At 43.3% G+C, this 12791-nt stretch overlaps 2 protein-coding genes across 3 annotated transcripts; one reads left to right on the top strand and one right to left on the bottom strand.

Moving 5' to 3' along the window:
* Positions 1-1327: 1327 nt before the first annotated feature.
* cpdp (CPD photolyase) lies at positions 1328-6405 on the bottom strand. Of its 2 annotated transcripts, none has more exons than XM_085139183.1 (10): positions 6235-6405; positions 5676-6029; positions 5414-5562; positions 4905-5087; positions 4514-4672; positions 3718-3916; positions 2403-2555; positions 2135-2256; positions 1891-2050; positions 1328-1809 (listed from the first exon to the last, which is right to left on the bottom strand). In XM_085139183.1, exons 2-10 carry the CDS (start codon positions 5935-5937, stop codon positions 1661-1663), a joined length of 1536 nt encoding a protein of 511 aa, XP_084995309.1. In that variant the 5' UTR covers positions 5938-6029; positions 6235-6405; the 3' UTR covers positions 1328-1660. The 2 variants fall into 2 exon arrangements, with proteins under 2 accessions (XP_084995309.1, XP_084995308.1); XM_085139182.1 differs by having other exon boundaries at positions 5676-6052.
* An 89-nt stretch (positions 6406-6494) lies between these two features.
* LOC146498080 (UAP56-interacting factor-like) lies at positions 6495-12384 on the top strand. The gene is made up of 9 exons (XM_085139216.1): positions 6495-6690; positions 6857-6997; positions 7105-7268; positions 9546-9694; positions 9840-9912; positions 10027-10082; positions 10247-10321; positions 10894-11020; positions 11116-12384. The coding sequence occupies exons 1-9, from the start codon at positions 6618-6620 to the stop codon at positions 11215-11217; spliced, it is 960 nt and encodes a 319-aa protein (XP_084995342.1). The 5' UTR covers positions 6495-6617; the 3' UTR covers positions 11218-12384.
* The last annotated feature ends 407 nt before the right edge of the window (positions 12385-12791 follow it).

Below are 12791 nucleotides of genomic sequence, written 5' to 3' on the forward strand. Positions count from 1 at the left end.
CTTATAATTCTGTGATAGTCAGCAGCATATTTATATATCAAATATCAGCAGTGATAATCCTGCCAGAAGTTTAGACAAGGTCAGTCAGTCAGGAGATAATTAGATACCAATGAAATTGTTTAGATCAATCAAGCCATTTACTCTAGGAAAATAACTCCCGTCTCTACAGCTGTTAATGTGACTCACAGCCCTACTCGCTGTAATATAACCACACTATCACCAGCCACTTCATTAGGTACACTTTGCTAGTATCTGATTGGTCCCCCCTTTTACCTTCGGAACTTCCATAATTGTTTGCGCCATGGATTCAGCAAGATACGGGAAACATTCCTCTGGGATTCTGCTTCATGTCGACATGACAGCATCACACATTTGCTGCAGATTTGTCAGCTGTGTATCCATAATGGAAACCTCCTGTTTCATCATATCCCCGAGTAAAACCGCTGACGCCAACGACTGTGCCTCTTTTAAAATCACCATTTTTTTCCCAATCTGATGCTCAGCAGGTCATCTTAACCATGTCTACATACCTAAACGTGTTGAGTTACTGCCATGCAATTGGCTGATTAGATGTTTGCACTACAAGCAAGCAGCAGAATAGGCATGCCTTATAAAGTTTAGCAGTGAGAGTATATCCTTTATGACTGTAACCTGTAAAAGTCTACTTCTCTGAGCTCATTTTAATTAAATGAGGAAAAAAAGGTGAAGTATCTCTCTTCCCTGAAATGAACCGAGCAGAACAAAAGAGGCCATCGCAAGGACGAGCTTTCATATGCCAATTTGCGACTTGGTGTTAAGCACGTCATTACCGATGCGGGCTGTTTTTATCCACTACTGAGGAGTGCAGTTAATTAGGCTGGATAGAATGGGTTTTGGTTCTGTTTAATTACATCTGAGCTCAATAAAAGCACATTTAGGGCTGTGATGAACCCCAGTGGCTGCAAACATGAGAATATTAATACTGTACATACTTTTCATTTAGATTCACTTTGGATCATGTGAGGTCCTCTAGTCTAGAGTATTATTTTTCCATCTGTTTGCTGACAGTTTATGCTAGATGTGTTTACAGAAAAAACAAAAAACATATTGGCCGGTTTGATTAGATTATGGGGAAAGCCTCTCATCAAACATAGCTGTAGGCAGCATTACTGAAAACCTTGGCTAAATGGTGAAAGAGTTGGATTCAAATTAAATTACGTCTTAGTCACTGTGGGTGGGAATATGCTTTTGAGTAAAGAGCAGTTCAGTCTGTTAAAGAAACACGCTTTATCTCAACTTTAAAGAAATAACAGTGAGAGAGTTGGAAATGATACAAATGGACAGAAAATGACTTCAAACTTGTATTAAAAACCGAACGACAGTAGTAATGTGATTGTTTTTATGGTGCTTTTATATTAACAAAGCCCAAAGTGCTTTCTCTAAAGCTCACTTTAAAATGCCACAAACAGCCTACAGTTTTATTATGCATGAACACGTCTGAATATTTAGTAAAAGTGTCGACGCAAGCGAGAATAGACCGAATGTTTTGAACAAAACAAGCTGTGAAGAACAGAATAAAAAAACAGAAAGGCTGTAACAAGAAAAAATGTCCCTGAGGCCAAGGTGTAGGAGATCCACGCTGTCGAGCGCTTTTAACGCATCCTTCCAAACATATCGTTCTTCAAAGACTTTTAGGACAGTACTTTCTCTCAAACTGAGCCACGTTAAACTTCCGAAGGCAGCCTTTGTAGTTCATGTAGCGGATCTTCCCGAATACGGCTCTCTCCGCCCAGCCCTGGTCGTGGATGCCGCAAATAGACCACATACAACCTTTGAGACCAAAATGCAGCAGAGTGTGTGAGAAAACGAATGCATATTTGATCAAATAAGTCTAAATAAATCTGTTCTCACCGACAAAGCCGTTAGGGTCTTGACCATCCAGCTCGTAGCGATCGTTTAGGTACAGAGCGATGGAGAGCGCCTCCTCTGGGGAAGAAGTCCACTCCAGGATCTTTTTGGCCCAGTACATCCTCAGGAAACCATGCATCTTCCCCTCTGTAACCATCTGGTGCTAATGGTGGTGATGCAGCAGTTAGAAAAAGCACAACATGGACCGAATGCGTTCAAACATTTCATTTTAGACTGAACGTTGTACCTGAGCTGCATTCCACAGCTTGTCATGAGTCTTTGCTTTCTCCAGCTGCTCACGCGTGTAGAGATACGGCCTCTTGTCTTTGGCATGATCTTTTAAGGTCTTCTGAGCCCACTCATTCGCACCTATGAGACGCAGACACAAATATATTTAAACAAAAACACTTATGAAGCTGAATAACTTCGATTCAATCCACTAAATTTGCTTGCGATTCATCCGACCGACGTCACAGCAGTCGACAGGATGCAATTTTAATGAGGTCTCCACTGACCCTCCACGCTGTCGTATTTCTTGTTGTAGAAACAGAAGTTGTCAGTCAGCTCTCGACGCACCACCAGCTCTTCGATGAAGGCCGGTACGGACTGACTTGCATTCTTCCCGTTGCGCTGAACCTGCCAAGCCACACGCTGGGCCGAAATCTGGCCTAAAAGGACCAGGAAGACAAAAAGGCAGATATGGAGAGGAGAGGCAATTAAAATGTCTTTCCCGCTTCAGAGAATGTTCGGCAATCTTTCAGAGCTAAACTGTCCTGTGATGTGGTGCCACGGTTGCTCTCTTTGAACTTGTAAAGATGTTCAGTGTCTGCGGAGCCGTGAAAGAAAGGCATTAATATTCAAAACACAGGCGTGCTGATGCCTTCTGGATGTCCGAGATAACCGGACCAATAAAAGTTGTGAGTATAACTGCTGTCTTAAGCAATGAACTCAAGGGGGAGGTCATATGGGAAAGTGTGTAGGACACTTTTATCATTTAAGGACATCATTTGGGGGATTTTAAACCATCTATAAAAGCAACACTCTGAACTCACCCACATTATCAAAAGTCTCAAGGAGATCTACAAAGAAGGCAGTCAAGTTTTTCTTGAAGAGGATTACAGCAGTTATTGCGCGATGAACAGACTGAACAGAACACCAAGATGCTACTAAGGATTCTTCTCCGGATGTACTGCACAAAGGTCTTAAGCCACCTGTCATGTATTCATATTTTGCTTCCAAGTAGCCAGACTTTCTTGTTATTTTTAAAGTGGTCCTGTGCAAAAGTTCTCTAAGTTTTCTGAAGTTCTTTCAAAGTTTTTCTTTTCTTTTTATCTTACTCGTTTTTAGTCCTGAGGACTGCTTTGTTAAGCCACTTAACACTGACTGTGACTCACTCAAGAATAAAAAAGCCTCCTAACTCAAGGGATGAACCAGTGTTTTGTCTGCACATAACAGACATCTTATTAAGGAACCAACTTTAAATTGTATCTTTAGGCACTTTGCTACTAGCAGCCTGTCAGAAAACACATTTGTTCCCATTTATTTCATTAAATCTACAAAAAAAAAATGCCAATGCTGACATTGTTTGACAGGCATAAAAAAAAATAATAATATTTTTGCACCAGCAACATGATTCCTAAAGAGCTTTTAGCTCCATACTAGTAATATCTTGTGCAGTGTGTCCTTAAGACATTTTGAGGAAACTGGACAAGTGCAGGACAAAAGCAGAATTGGCAGGACTAACAAACTAGAGCATATGAATAATATTAGAGAGTCATGTCCTTAAGAAAACTCTTTTTTTAAGTTCAAAGTTTTACACAGAATACTGACCAAAGCGGAGCCAGGGGGAAAGCTGGCTCAGGGCGGGAGCGTTCGGGTCGTTGCGTTGGCTGCCAAACAGTTTAAGTCGTACATCAATGAAGGACTCCAGCATGTCCATCCCTGCTTTGGTGCCCGGCTTGGCCCATTCTGGCTCTTTTACATTTCTGTCAACATCCAGGGAGGCTAGGGTTTTGTCCCAGTCTACTCCCTGTGAGGTAAAGAAGCGAGAAAGGAGAAAAGATCAGTCACTGCTGAGAGGGATGAGTTTAAATATATACAGTGGTGCTACAGAGATCTGACAACTTCAAAAGCAAAGGAGAAAGTTTTTTTTTTTTTATATCCAGCTAGAAAAATATCAAGTGGGGGGGGGTCAAACCATGTGTAGCATATCAATCTCAACCCTGGAGCAAAAGCACATACCCCTGCAGCTTTAATAACTACTACAAGGGGAAAGAGAGCTTTAACTTTTGGACAGTTAAAAAAAAATTCCAGTTTATACCGAGTCATCAATAAATAATGTGTGGAAGTGAGGATCGAGTTGAAGGGTAAAAGTGTGTGCTTTCTGGCAGCAGCTCGACTTCCAGGCTCCCCGTCGATGAGCCTCCCTGACAGCTTACTTGCCTCGCAATTGATTTTAGAACAACAACCCCAAAGCAATGAATAATTTCATGACCTCTAGAAGATAAATTGTAATTGTTTCTCAACTGATCCAAGAGTCTTTGAACTCACTATAAAGTATAAATACGCCGCTTTTATCCTCAGTACATTCAACATTTATTCACTTCACTGTTTCTCGAGCACTTACTTTGGCGGTTCTCGTAGCAGTGTGGGGGTGTGCGTCTACCAGGGGAAAATCAGTGAGGAACTCTGATAACAGATTGGTAATTTTTCCTCTGATCGTCCGAGCGGAGTACTCCAGTTTAGGTGAAGCTACCCAGCAGGGAACAATATTGTGGGCATCAACCTATAAAAGGAAAATAGAGTGTTCAAGAAATAATGATAGGAAAAACAAAGTCAATACGCATGAAATGAGAATGAGGTCTGCTGCATCAGTTTTCATACCTATTACTTTGGAATCAGGGGAACAAATAAAGAGAGAAAACAGCCTGGGGACAGACAATAACCAGGATACAGAGCATCCTATCAGCACACACCTCCTGCAAATTGGATCTCAGAAAGTGAGGGGTTTTTCATACCTGTATGAAGGGAATGTCTTTGGGAAGTTTCTTTTTGACGTCCTCCAACCACTGCAGCGGTTCTCTGATAGGAGAGAAGTCAGTCACCACGGCCCCAAAGCTGTGGTCGGACACAAAGCCGGGGAGAACTTTCCCGGGAGCGCCGTGCAGCAAGTGGAACTGGATGTTTAACTGTTCACATTCCTGTTATATGGGCAGAAGAGCAAGAGTGAGGCTGGTTCACTGATGATGTCCCACCGCGTAGTACCTGCAACTACAACTAGACTCAAACAAGAGCGATTCCTCTGGTCTGGTGTAGTACTGCACAACTAATGTACGAAATATTTCTCATATAACAACAGATACAAGTTTCTATCACAACGTTCCTTTTATTAAGCTCTGTTTATAAAACAATGCATTTTAGATTACACTTGTAAAACAAGAAGCACTCAGAGAGCTCACCCTCTGTGCAGTATTTACTTTAAAGGAATAGTATTATATTCACTATATGTTCATTTTGATGTTTGTACCTTTGCAACTTCTTCCAGCCCCTTCAGCATGAAGCTGTAATGTCTCAGAGTAGACAGCTCTGATTTGGGCACTACCAAACAGAAACAGACATGCAGAGGGAGGTTCTCCTTCACGGCGAGCCGCTGGGCATGGATCAGTGCCCAGTTATCTAAACACACAGAGGGAACGCGCACATACGTCATGAGAAGAGACAGTGAGAAAATGCAAACCAAACAGAGGCTGCGCCATTGCTGCACTGCTGGCTCTGCTTTGATGGGTCACCTTGTACTCTCTGATCTCTTATCATCCAGTAGAGCACACCCTCTGAGCCCTGCTTTATCTTTTCAGTATCAGATAGAAAACGCAGGCGCTTTTTGTTGAACTTCACGTCTTTCTTCTCTGATCTTTGCTGCTGCACAAGACTCTGCAGCCAGCCCCCAACTTTCTCCTTCTTCTTCTGCTTGACGGGAGCCAGCTTCTGCTGCTTGGCACGGTGATCCTTGCCAGCCGTTGCAGAAGATGCCTTGCGTTTCGTGCCTGGCATGGTGGGCTGGCAGCTGAAGAAACTGGTCAGGAAGAAGAGTGCGGGGCTGCTGGGCCTCTGATGATGGTGAGGGAGAAGCTTTAAGAAGCGCCCTGGTGCAGAAAAAGGTGATGTGCTGCAGGAAATCGTATAGAAACAGCGAAACTCAAAATTCAGAGTTTTTGCAGATGTGAGCAAAACAGTTACAGACTGGAAAACTTTCTATGAACAAAGCGACACTGCAAACTACAAGAACTGAGTCAACGGGGAAGCTCAATTAAACGTGTTTATAGTGATTCCGTAGCGACGGACACATACCTCCTCCAAACACAGTGCAGCATACAGGGTGGGAAGCTTCAAATGATGCAGGCTCCGCTTGAGTGGACAACAAAATGTGAAATTAAACGAATAAACAACAGACTGAGTAGCCGTCGTGACAGCAGCAGCCAGGCGTCTGAAACCCGTGGCGTTTTCCCTTACACAACCACTTACATGAGCGCGCTGGTTCGGGTTTTGTAACGCTGTGTTTTCATTGAATTGAAATACACTTCCCACAGTGCATGTCTGTCACGTCTTCACGGGGCATGCGCGGCAGAGGCGGTTTGTGTCTGTTCTAGCGTATACAGGAAAGGAGCGGATAGCTAGCACGGCTGCTAACTACATTTCTGTGTCCACTTGGGTTGTTCGCTGTGGTTTGAAGTATGAGCATGGGGGATTTCACAGCAGACCGAGGGAAAAGGACACCTATACCGGATAAAGTCGACATGTCCTTGGGTAAGGCCCTCACACAGCTATGAGCAACGTTACTAAAATAGATTGCAAGCTAATAATACTAGCACCTAACTACTGGGGGGTCGCCAGTAGCTAGCTAGGCTAGACAGGCAGCACTTGTCAGAGGGCTCGCAGATGTTGATCACTGCTCGTGTGATGATTTTAACAGATGACATTATTCGGCTGAACAAAAAAGAGCAACAGTTAAGAAGGAGACAGGCCAATGTGAACCGCCGACCAGTGAAGAAGAAAGGCCGCTTAATCCAAGGAAAGGGAGTTTCACAGAGGACTGCAGGACCAGCCCAGAGAGGTGTGTTCGCTTACGTTTTCTCAGTTATTATTAGCTTCATGCTTCTCTTTTTCACCCCAGCTGAAACAAGTGTGTTTATCTAATGTCGCTATTCCAATACTTACCAGGAGGTGGCATTCCCCGAGGAGGAGGTCCCAAATTGAGAAACAGAAAGGTCCCACCAATAGTGGCTCGGAGACGGGGTCAGGGGGTCATCACGGGACTGGCAGCCAGGAGACCAGCGGCTCTGCTGAAGCGAGCCGGCACACTGAACAGATCAGCATTCAACCAGGTACTGGAGGAGACATGAGCTATAGTCCACAATACTGCCCTGCCATATTAACTGGCAAGCGCAGACCTTATTGTGGTTTTATTAAAGCGTGGGAATCACTCCAGCTTTTGAAGCCTTATTAGGGGGCAAAACACTGAGAAACCAGACCTGGAACACATACAGCTTTAATGGAGCTATGCTGGAAAATGACGCTACACCTTCATAAAGCAATGTTGGAATAATTCATCAACTTAAGTCCTGCTAGTATTAGTTGTAAATCATATTCAAAGTACTTCTAAAGTGGACAAAATAAATAAATCTCTTAAAATTTGGTTCCATTTATTATGTTTTCCTAAAGTTAGTATAGCTTGCTGAATGTACCAGTAGGCCCACTTTAGAGAAGTGATGTGCCTCGCTTTCATCACAACCAGAGCTAGCTATTTTTCCTTATCTTGTCGCCTGGCAACAGACATCAGCATCTCTTGCGTATTGTCCAGGAACGTCAAACTTTCTTCGTTAGCCGTGTCCCCTGTGGTTGTTTGACCTATTTAAATGACCTGTTTCTCAAGAGGGATATTGTGCTCAGGAGGTAGCACACTTTGAAAGTTCAGAAACGTTTTAGTTCATTTTAGTTATTTCACATAATCGCTGCATCGATTGGTAGAAATCATTTTGCCTGTTTTAAGGTATACAAAAGTCAGAGAAGTTCCTGCGTTAGCATCGCTTTACAATATGCACACATGCAAAATTAAATTTCTGCTAAGTACTACTACTTTATACCACAACCTCCATGAAATCAGGAAGCTGTGTGCTCCCCAGTGTGGTGCAAAAACCTAAATGTGAAGGAAACTGTCTACTTTTCACAAAGTGTCCCCATGTGTGAGACCAGACACTTTATGTTGGAGCTCTGGGAATGCAGACATGGATCAAGGATATAATTTGGTTCCCGATAATGAAAGTATGGAAGGTTAAAGTTAAAAGTCTTTCTTATATTATGCTTTTGTCAAACAGAAAGTTTACAAACAGAGTACGTATATTAAGATCAAATGGAGAAAGAAATATTCTTTTTGAGCCACAAATATTTACCAAAATGCTGGTGAAAAAATAAATCCAAATCTGATCTCTTTCATAGTGAAATTCAACAAATATACACCTCATTTGACATGCACAGACAAAGTATTGGCACCCTTCCTGATCTCCCCCCCCCCCCCCCCCCCCATTTTTGTTACACTTAAATTAGATAATCAAACAGATTTTAATATTAGACAGAGATAACCTGAGTGAATAAAAAAGTTTAAAATGATGATTATTTGTTAAGGGAAAAAAAAACTAACTGGCTCGTGTGTGGAAAAAGTAATTGGCCCTTAAATCTAATAACTGGTTGTGCCACCATTGGGAGCAAAATCTACAATCAAATGTTTGTGATCACTGCTAATGAGTCTTTCACATCGCTGTGGCTCTTTGCAGGTTTTTACGTTTTTTTAAATTTAACCACGTTGGAGGGTCTTTGAGCCAGAACAGCCCATTTAAGGTCATGCCAGAGCTTCTCAGTCTGATTTCAGTCCAGATTTGAGGATGCCAGTACACTGAGAACGATTTTTCGAGCCATTCAGAGGTGGAACTTTCTGGTATCTTTCCGATCAGTCAGGGGTAGGCAGCTCCAGGCCTCAAGGGCCAGTGTCCTGTAGGTTTTAGATGTGTCCTTGATTTAACACAGCTAATTTAAATGGCTAAATTACCTCCTCAACATGTCTTGAAGTTCTCCAGAGGCCTGGTGATGAACTAATCATTTGATTCGGGTATGTTGACCCAGGGTGATATCTAAAACCTGCAGGATACCGGCATTTGAGGCCTAGAGTTGCCCACCCCTGACCTAATTGAAAGCAGAATTCCTGGTTCCATCAGTTACATTAAGTCATCCATGCACTAAAGTAGCAAAGCAGTCCAAGACGGTCACACTACCACCACCATGTTTGACTGTTAGTGTGATGTTCTTAATGACATGCTGTGTTAGTTTTTTAGACTAAAACCTTCCACATGATATTTTGATCCCTGAAAGTCCGTTACTTTTTCACACAAGGGCAGGAAGGTTTGGATAGCTTTTCCCCTTAATAAAAAACAATTTTCAGGATAGTATCGTCTTCTGAAGTGAAAAAGCAGTCCCATATTTTAGCGAACTTTTTTCACCTGATGTTACACAGAATCGCTTACTAACAACTAGTGTCTCGCTGTAAATAATTCCTCCTTTGAGTAAGTCTGCTGTACTTGAAAGTTCATGCCGTTCACGTCTTTTTTCAGAAAACAAGACAGAAAACAAGGCCCTTCTTTCAGCGCACTGAAGCCCAGTACAGGAAGCCAGAGGTACAGAGGCGGCTGTACAGGCAGCCAGATCAACAGAGAGGCCCAAACGCCCCGTCAGTCAGGAGGCCTTTTCAACTGCGGCGAAGGTGAGAATGTTTGCTTTTTATCACTCATTATGTTAAGTTTGATTTCAGCTCTAGAGGAGGAGAGACCGATGTTATTCAGCTTTGATTCAGCTACATAGTTTACACAGCTAGATTTTTTAATTTTATTTGTGCTCTGTTCATGCAGACCGCTGCCTCCTGTCCAGCAGACTCAGAGGGAAGCACGACAGGCCACGTTTCTTTTTCGCAGGGGACTGAAGGTATCTGAGAGGTTACGTAGTGTGTTTGTTGTCTAAATCAAACCAGCAGTGAAGCTGGTCTTCGTGGCCACGTGGACTCTTCTCATTCTGCTTGTGCTTCATGTGTTTTAACAGGTACAAGCCCAAGTGCAGAAGCCAACTCCCCGCACACCTCCAGTCAGAACACGCCAGTGAGTATACTTCTGACAACCTGCGTTGTATGTTCATATGTGAGGAAGAGGAACTCGCACTGAGGATGTGAATCATTTAGAAGGGAAAGGGCACCGTTGTTGTCCGTTTTTGGGGTCTGTGTCTGTTTGTGTAACACGAGGCACCTTTTCCATTTGTCCAACAGGTGGCGCACATCGACAGCCAGCAGTGGAATCCTGACTGTTTCAATAGACAACCCCACAGCCAGGACACAGCCTGAGTAAGTACTCAGTAGGATCTCTGCAGTACACACTGATTTTAGACCTTGCTGTGAATGAAATGAGGGTTTTCGCTTGCTGTGGAAGAACTTCAGACGATGCAAAACGCTGCAGCAAGAGTATTAATGGGGAATAGCTTCGCTCTATTGGCTCTGGTTTAATCCATGACTGAGTTTCAAATCCTTCCCTTTAGGCTTGCTCATGGTTTCCAAAAGTAGAATAGGCGGCAGAGCCTTCAGCTATCATCTCTGCTGTGGAACCAGCTCCCAGTTTGGATTTGGGAGCCAGACAGTACTTTAAGTTTAAGCTTGCCTTTTTGGTAAAGCCTATAGGGCTGGATCAGGTGCCTCTGGGCGACTTTCCATGATGCACTGAGCTTTTCTCCTCAACTCCACCTCCTTTCTCTTCCTATATGTCTCTATGCCATTATTAAAAGTCATTAAATGTCACCCACTCTCCTGTAGTATCTAGTTTGCCCTATTTGTTTGTGTCTTTCCCCTTGCTGAAGGATGTCCTCCTGTCGACAGAAGGTAGTTCTTCCTTTTGTCTGACTGTCTTTGTGCCTTGTACTTAGGCCCCCAACAGCTTGGACCCTGCATCCCCCTGCTGCCAGTGTTGCCCCCATGAAGATGGAAACGGTGGAGAAGAAGATACCAAAAGGAGTGCCTCTGCAGTTTGACATCAACAGTGTTGGGAAACCGGTGAGAGTGTGCTTGAGTGTCGTCTAATCCACAGATATAGGACAGTTTTCATTCCAGCTGTAGAGCGTTGTAACCTCAGACCTTTCTCCCCACAGCAAACGTCGATGACTCTGAACGAGCGATTCCGCATCCTAAAAGACCGCCGCGCTGCCACAGCTCAGAGCAGTAAAGGCAGCAGATTCGTCACTGTTGGTTAGCTGACCGGAAGGAAGACACAGATGATACTCAAACGCTCCTCTGTCCTGCTCAGACTCACACGGCGAACCCCACCTCTCTGATGGAGCGGACAGTGCAGACCCCAATGCCTCGCTCTGCTAATTGGAGGGAAGGCAAAAAAACACAGGACAAACAAGGATGATGTGCACAACTGCGAGGACTTGAGTATGAAAGAGTTTGTTGTAAAAGAAGCCCCCAATCATTGTTCATATCATTGTCCTCAGCTGTTTGTGTTGTGGACGTTCTGTACTGGAAATGACTGAGCCCCCCCCCCCCCCCCCCCCCCCCCCCCCCCCCCACCCCCCCCCCCCCCCCCCCCCATTTGGTCTTGGGACTTTTGACACCAATCAAAGTTGGCTTCAGAGTATTTCTTTTCAGAATGGACCTCTGTGCATTTGCTAGAATGGCACGTATGTTCTCTTCACCTTTTTTGACATTTTTGAGAGTTGTTTTGTAATGTTTCTTTAAATAAATGGGTTTCTCTTTAAAGACTATTACAGCTTCTGATTGGTGGGTAGCACACTAATGCCCGACAAGGCTCCCTGATATCATTGTGTTGGTGTTTTTGCTTCAGAAATTGTAGCTGTTGTTGCCATAACTACTCATATCTAACTCATATCTACAACTGGCCAGTGAAGTTGAAGCCGTAGCTTAAATGCATAAGGAAGTCGGTGAAGTAGCATAAAGCAGAGAACTGGACCATCATATGACACATATGGGTTCAAGTCCTGATTTATTTAACTCTTTCGCCAACATGATGCTGGTGGAGGTCATTCGAGAACCAGCTCACATTTGGACAGGTTTGGGAACTATTACAGTGCAGTTCCCAATTTTATTTGTATACTGCAAATACTTCAAGATGGTACAATATCAGCAGAAACCCTAACAACCAGGTGAGTAAGTACATGTTGACAGGAAGGAAGGAAGAAGTCACTTTTACCAGAAAGGAAACCTCCGGCAGAACCAGGCTTGTAGAGCTGCAGCCATCTGCCGTGTCCAGTTGGTGGATGAGGAGGAAGAAAAGACCTCAGACCTTTACCACTCACATTCTAACTTTGGGTTAAGGTATTTTGTCAAGTTGTGCATGTGACAGGTTTTTGCTTGGTTTTTATTTCTTTGGTGAACATGCACGCCCACTGAAAGGACTGGAAAAACATTGGTAATGGACTTTTTACTATAATAATTCTAGTTTAATATATGTGCTAATTTTCAAGGATTTTTTTTTTAGCAGTCTGGTTTGAAAAAACTAACCAACAGGAATAATACACTTTTGCAACATTTACCACATTACAAAATCTTTTTAAAAGCCCCAAGAAGAACATCTGCTCCTGCAAGTAATTTTCCAAGTTGGCAAAGCTTTGATTGCACAAATGGTCAGTTTAAAAATATGGCCTGTAGCATTTTTATAAATAATACCAACATGGGCTTATTAGATCATACAACAGTGCCACGTGTCTGAAATACACATGATACTCAACTCTGTCTGTTCACTGCTTCGCACACTCTTGGCATTCTCTTGATGAGCTTCATGAGGTCGTTGCCTGAAATGGCAGAC

This window comes from Neolamprologus multifasciatus, chromosome 18 (assembly GCF_963576455.1).
Source record: "Neolamprologus multifasciatus chromosome 18, fNeoMul1.2, whole genome shotgun sequence".
Taxonomy (NCBI): Eukaryota; Metazoa; Chordata; class Actinopteri; order Cichliformes; family Cichlidae; genus Neolamprologus; species Neolamprologus multifasciatus.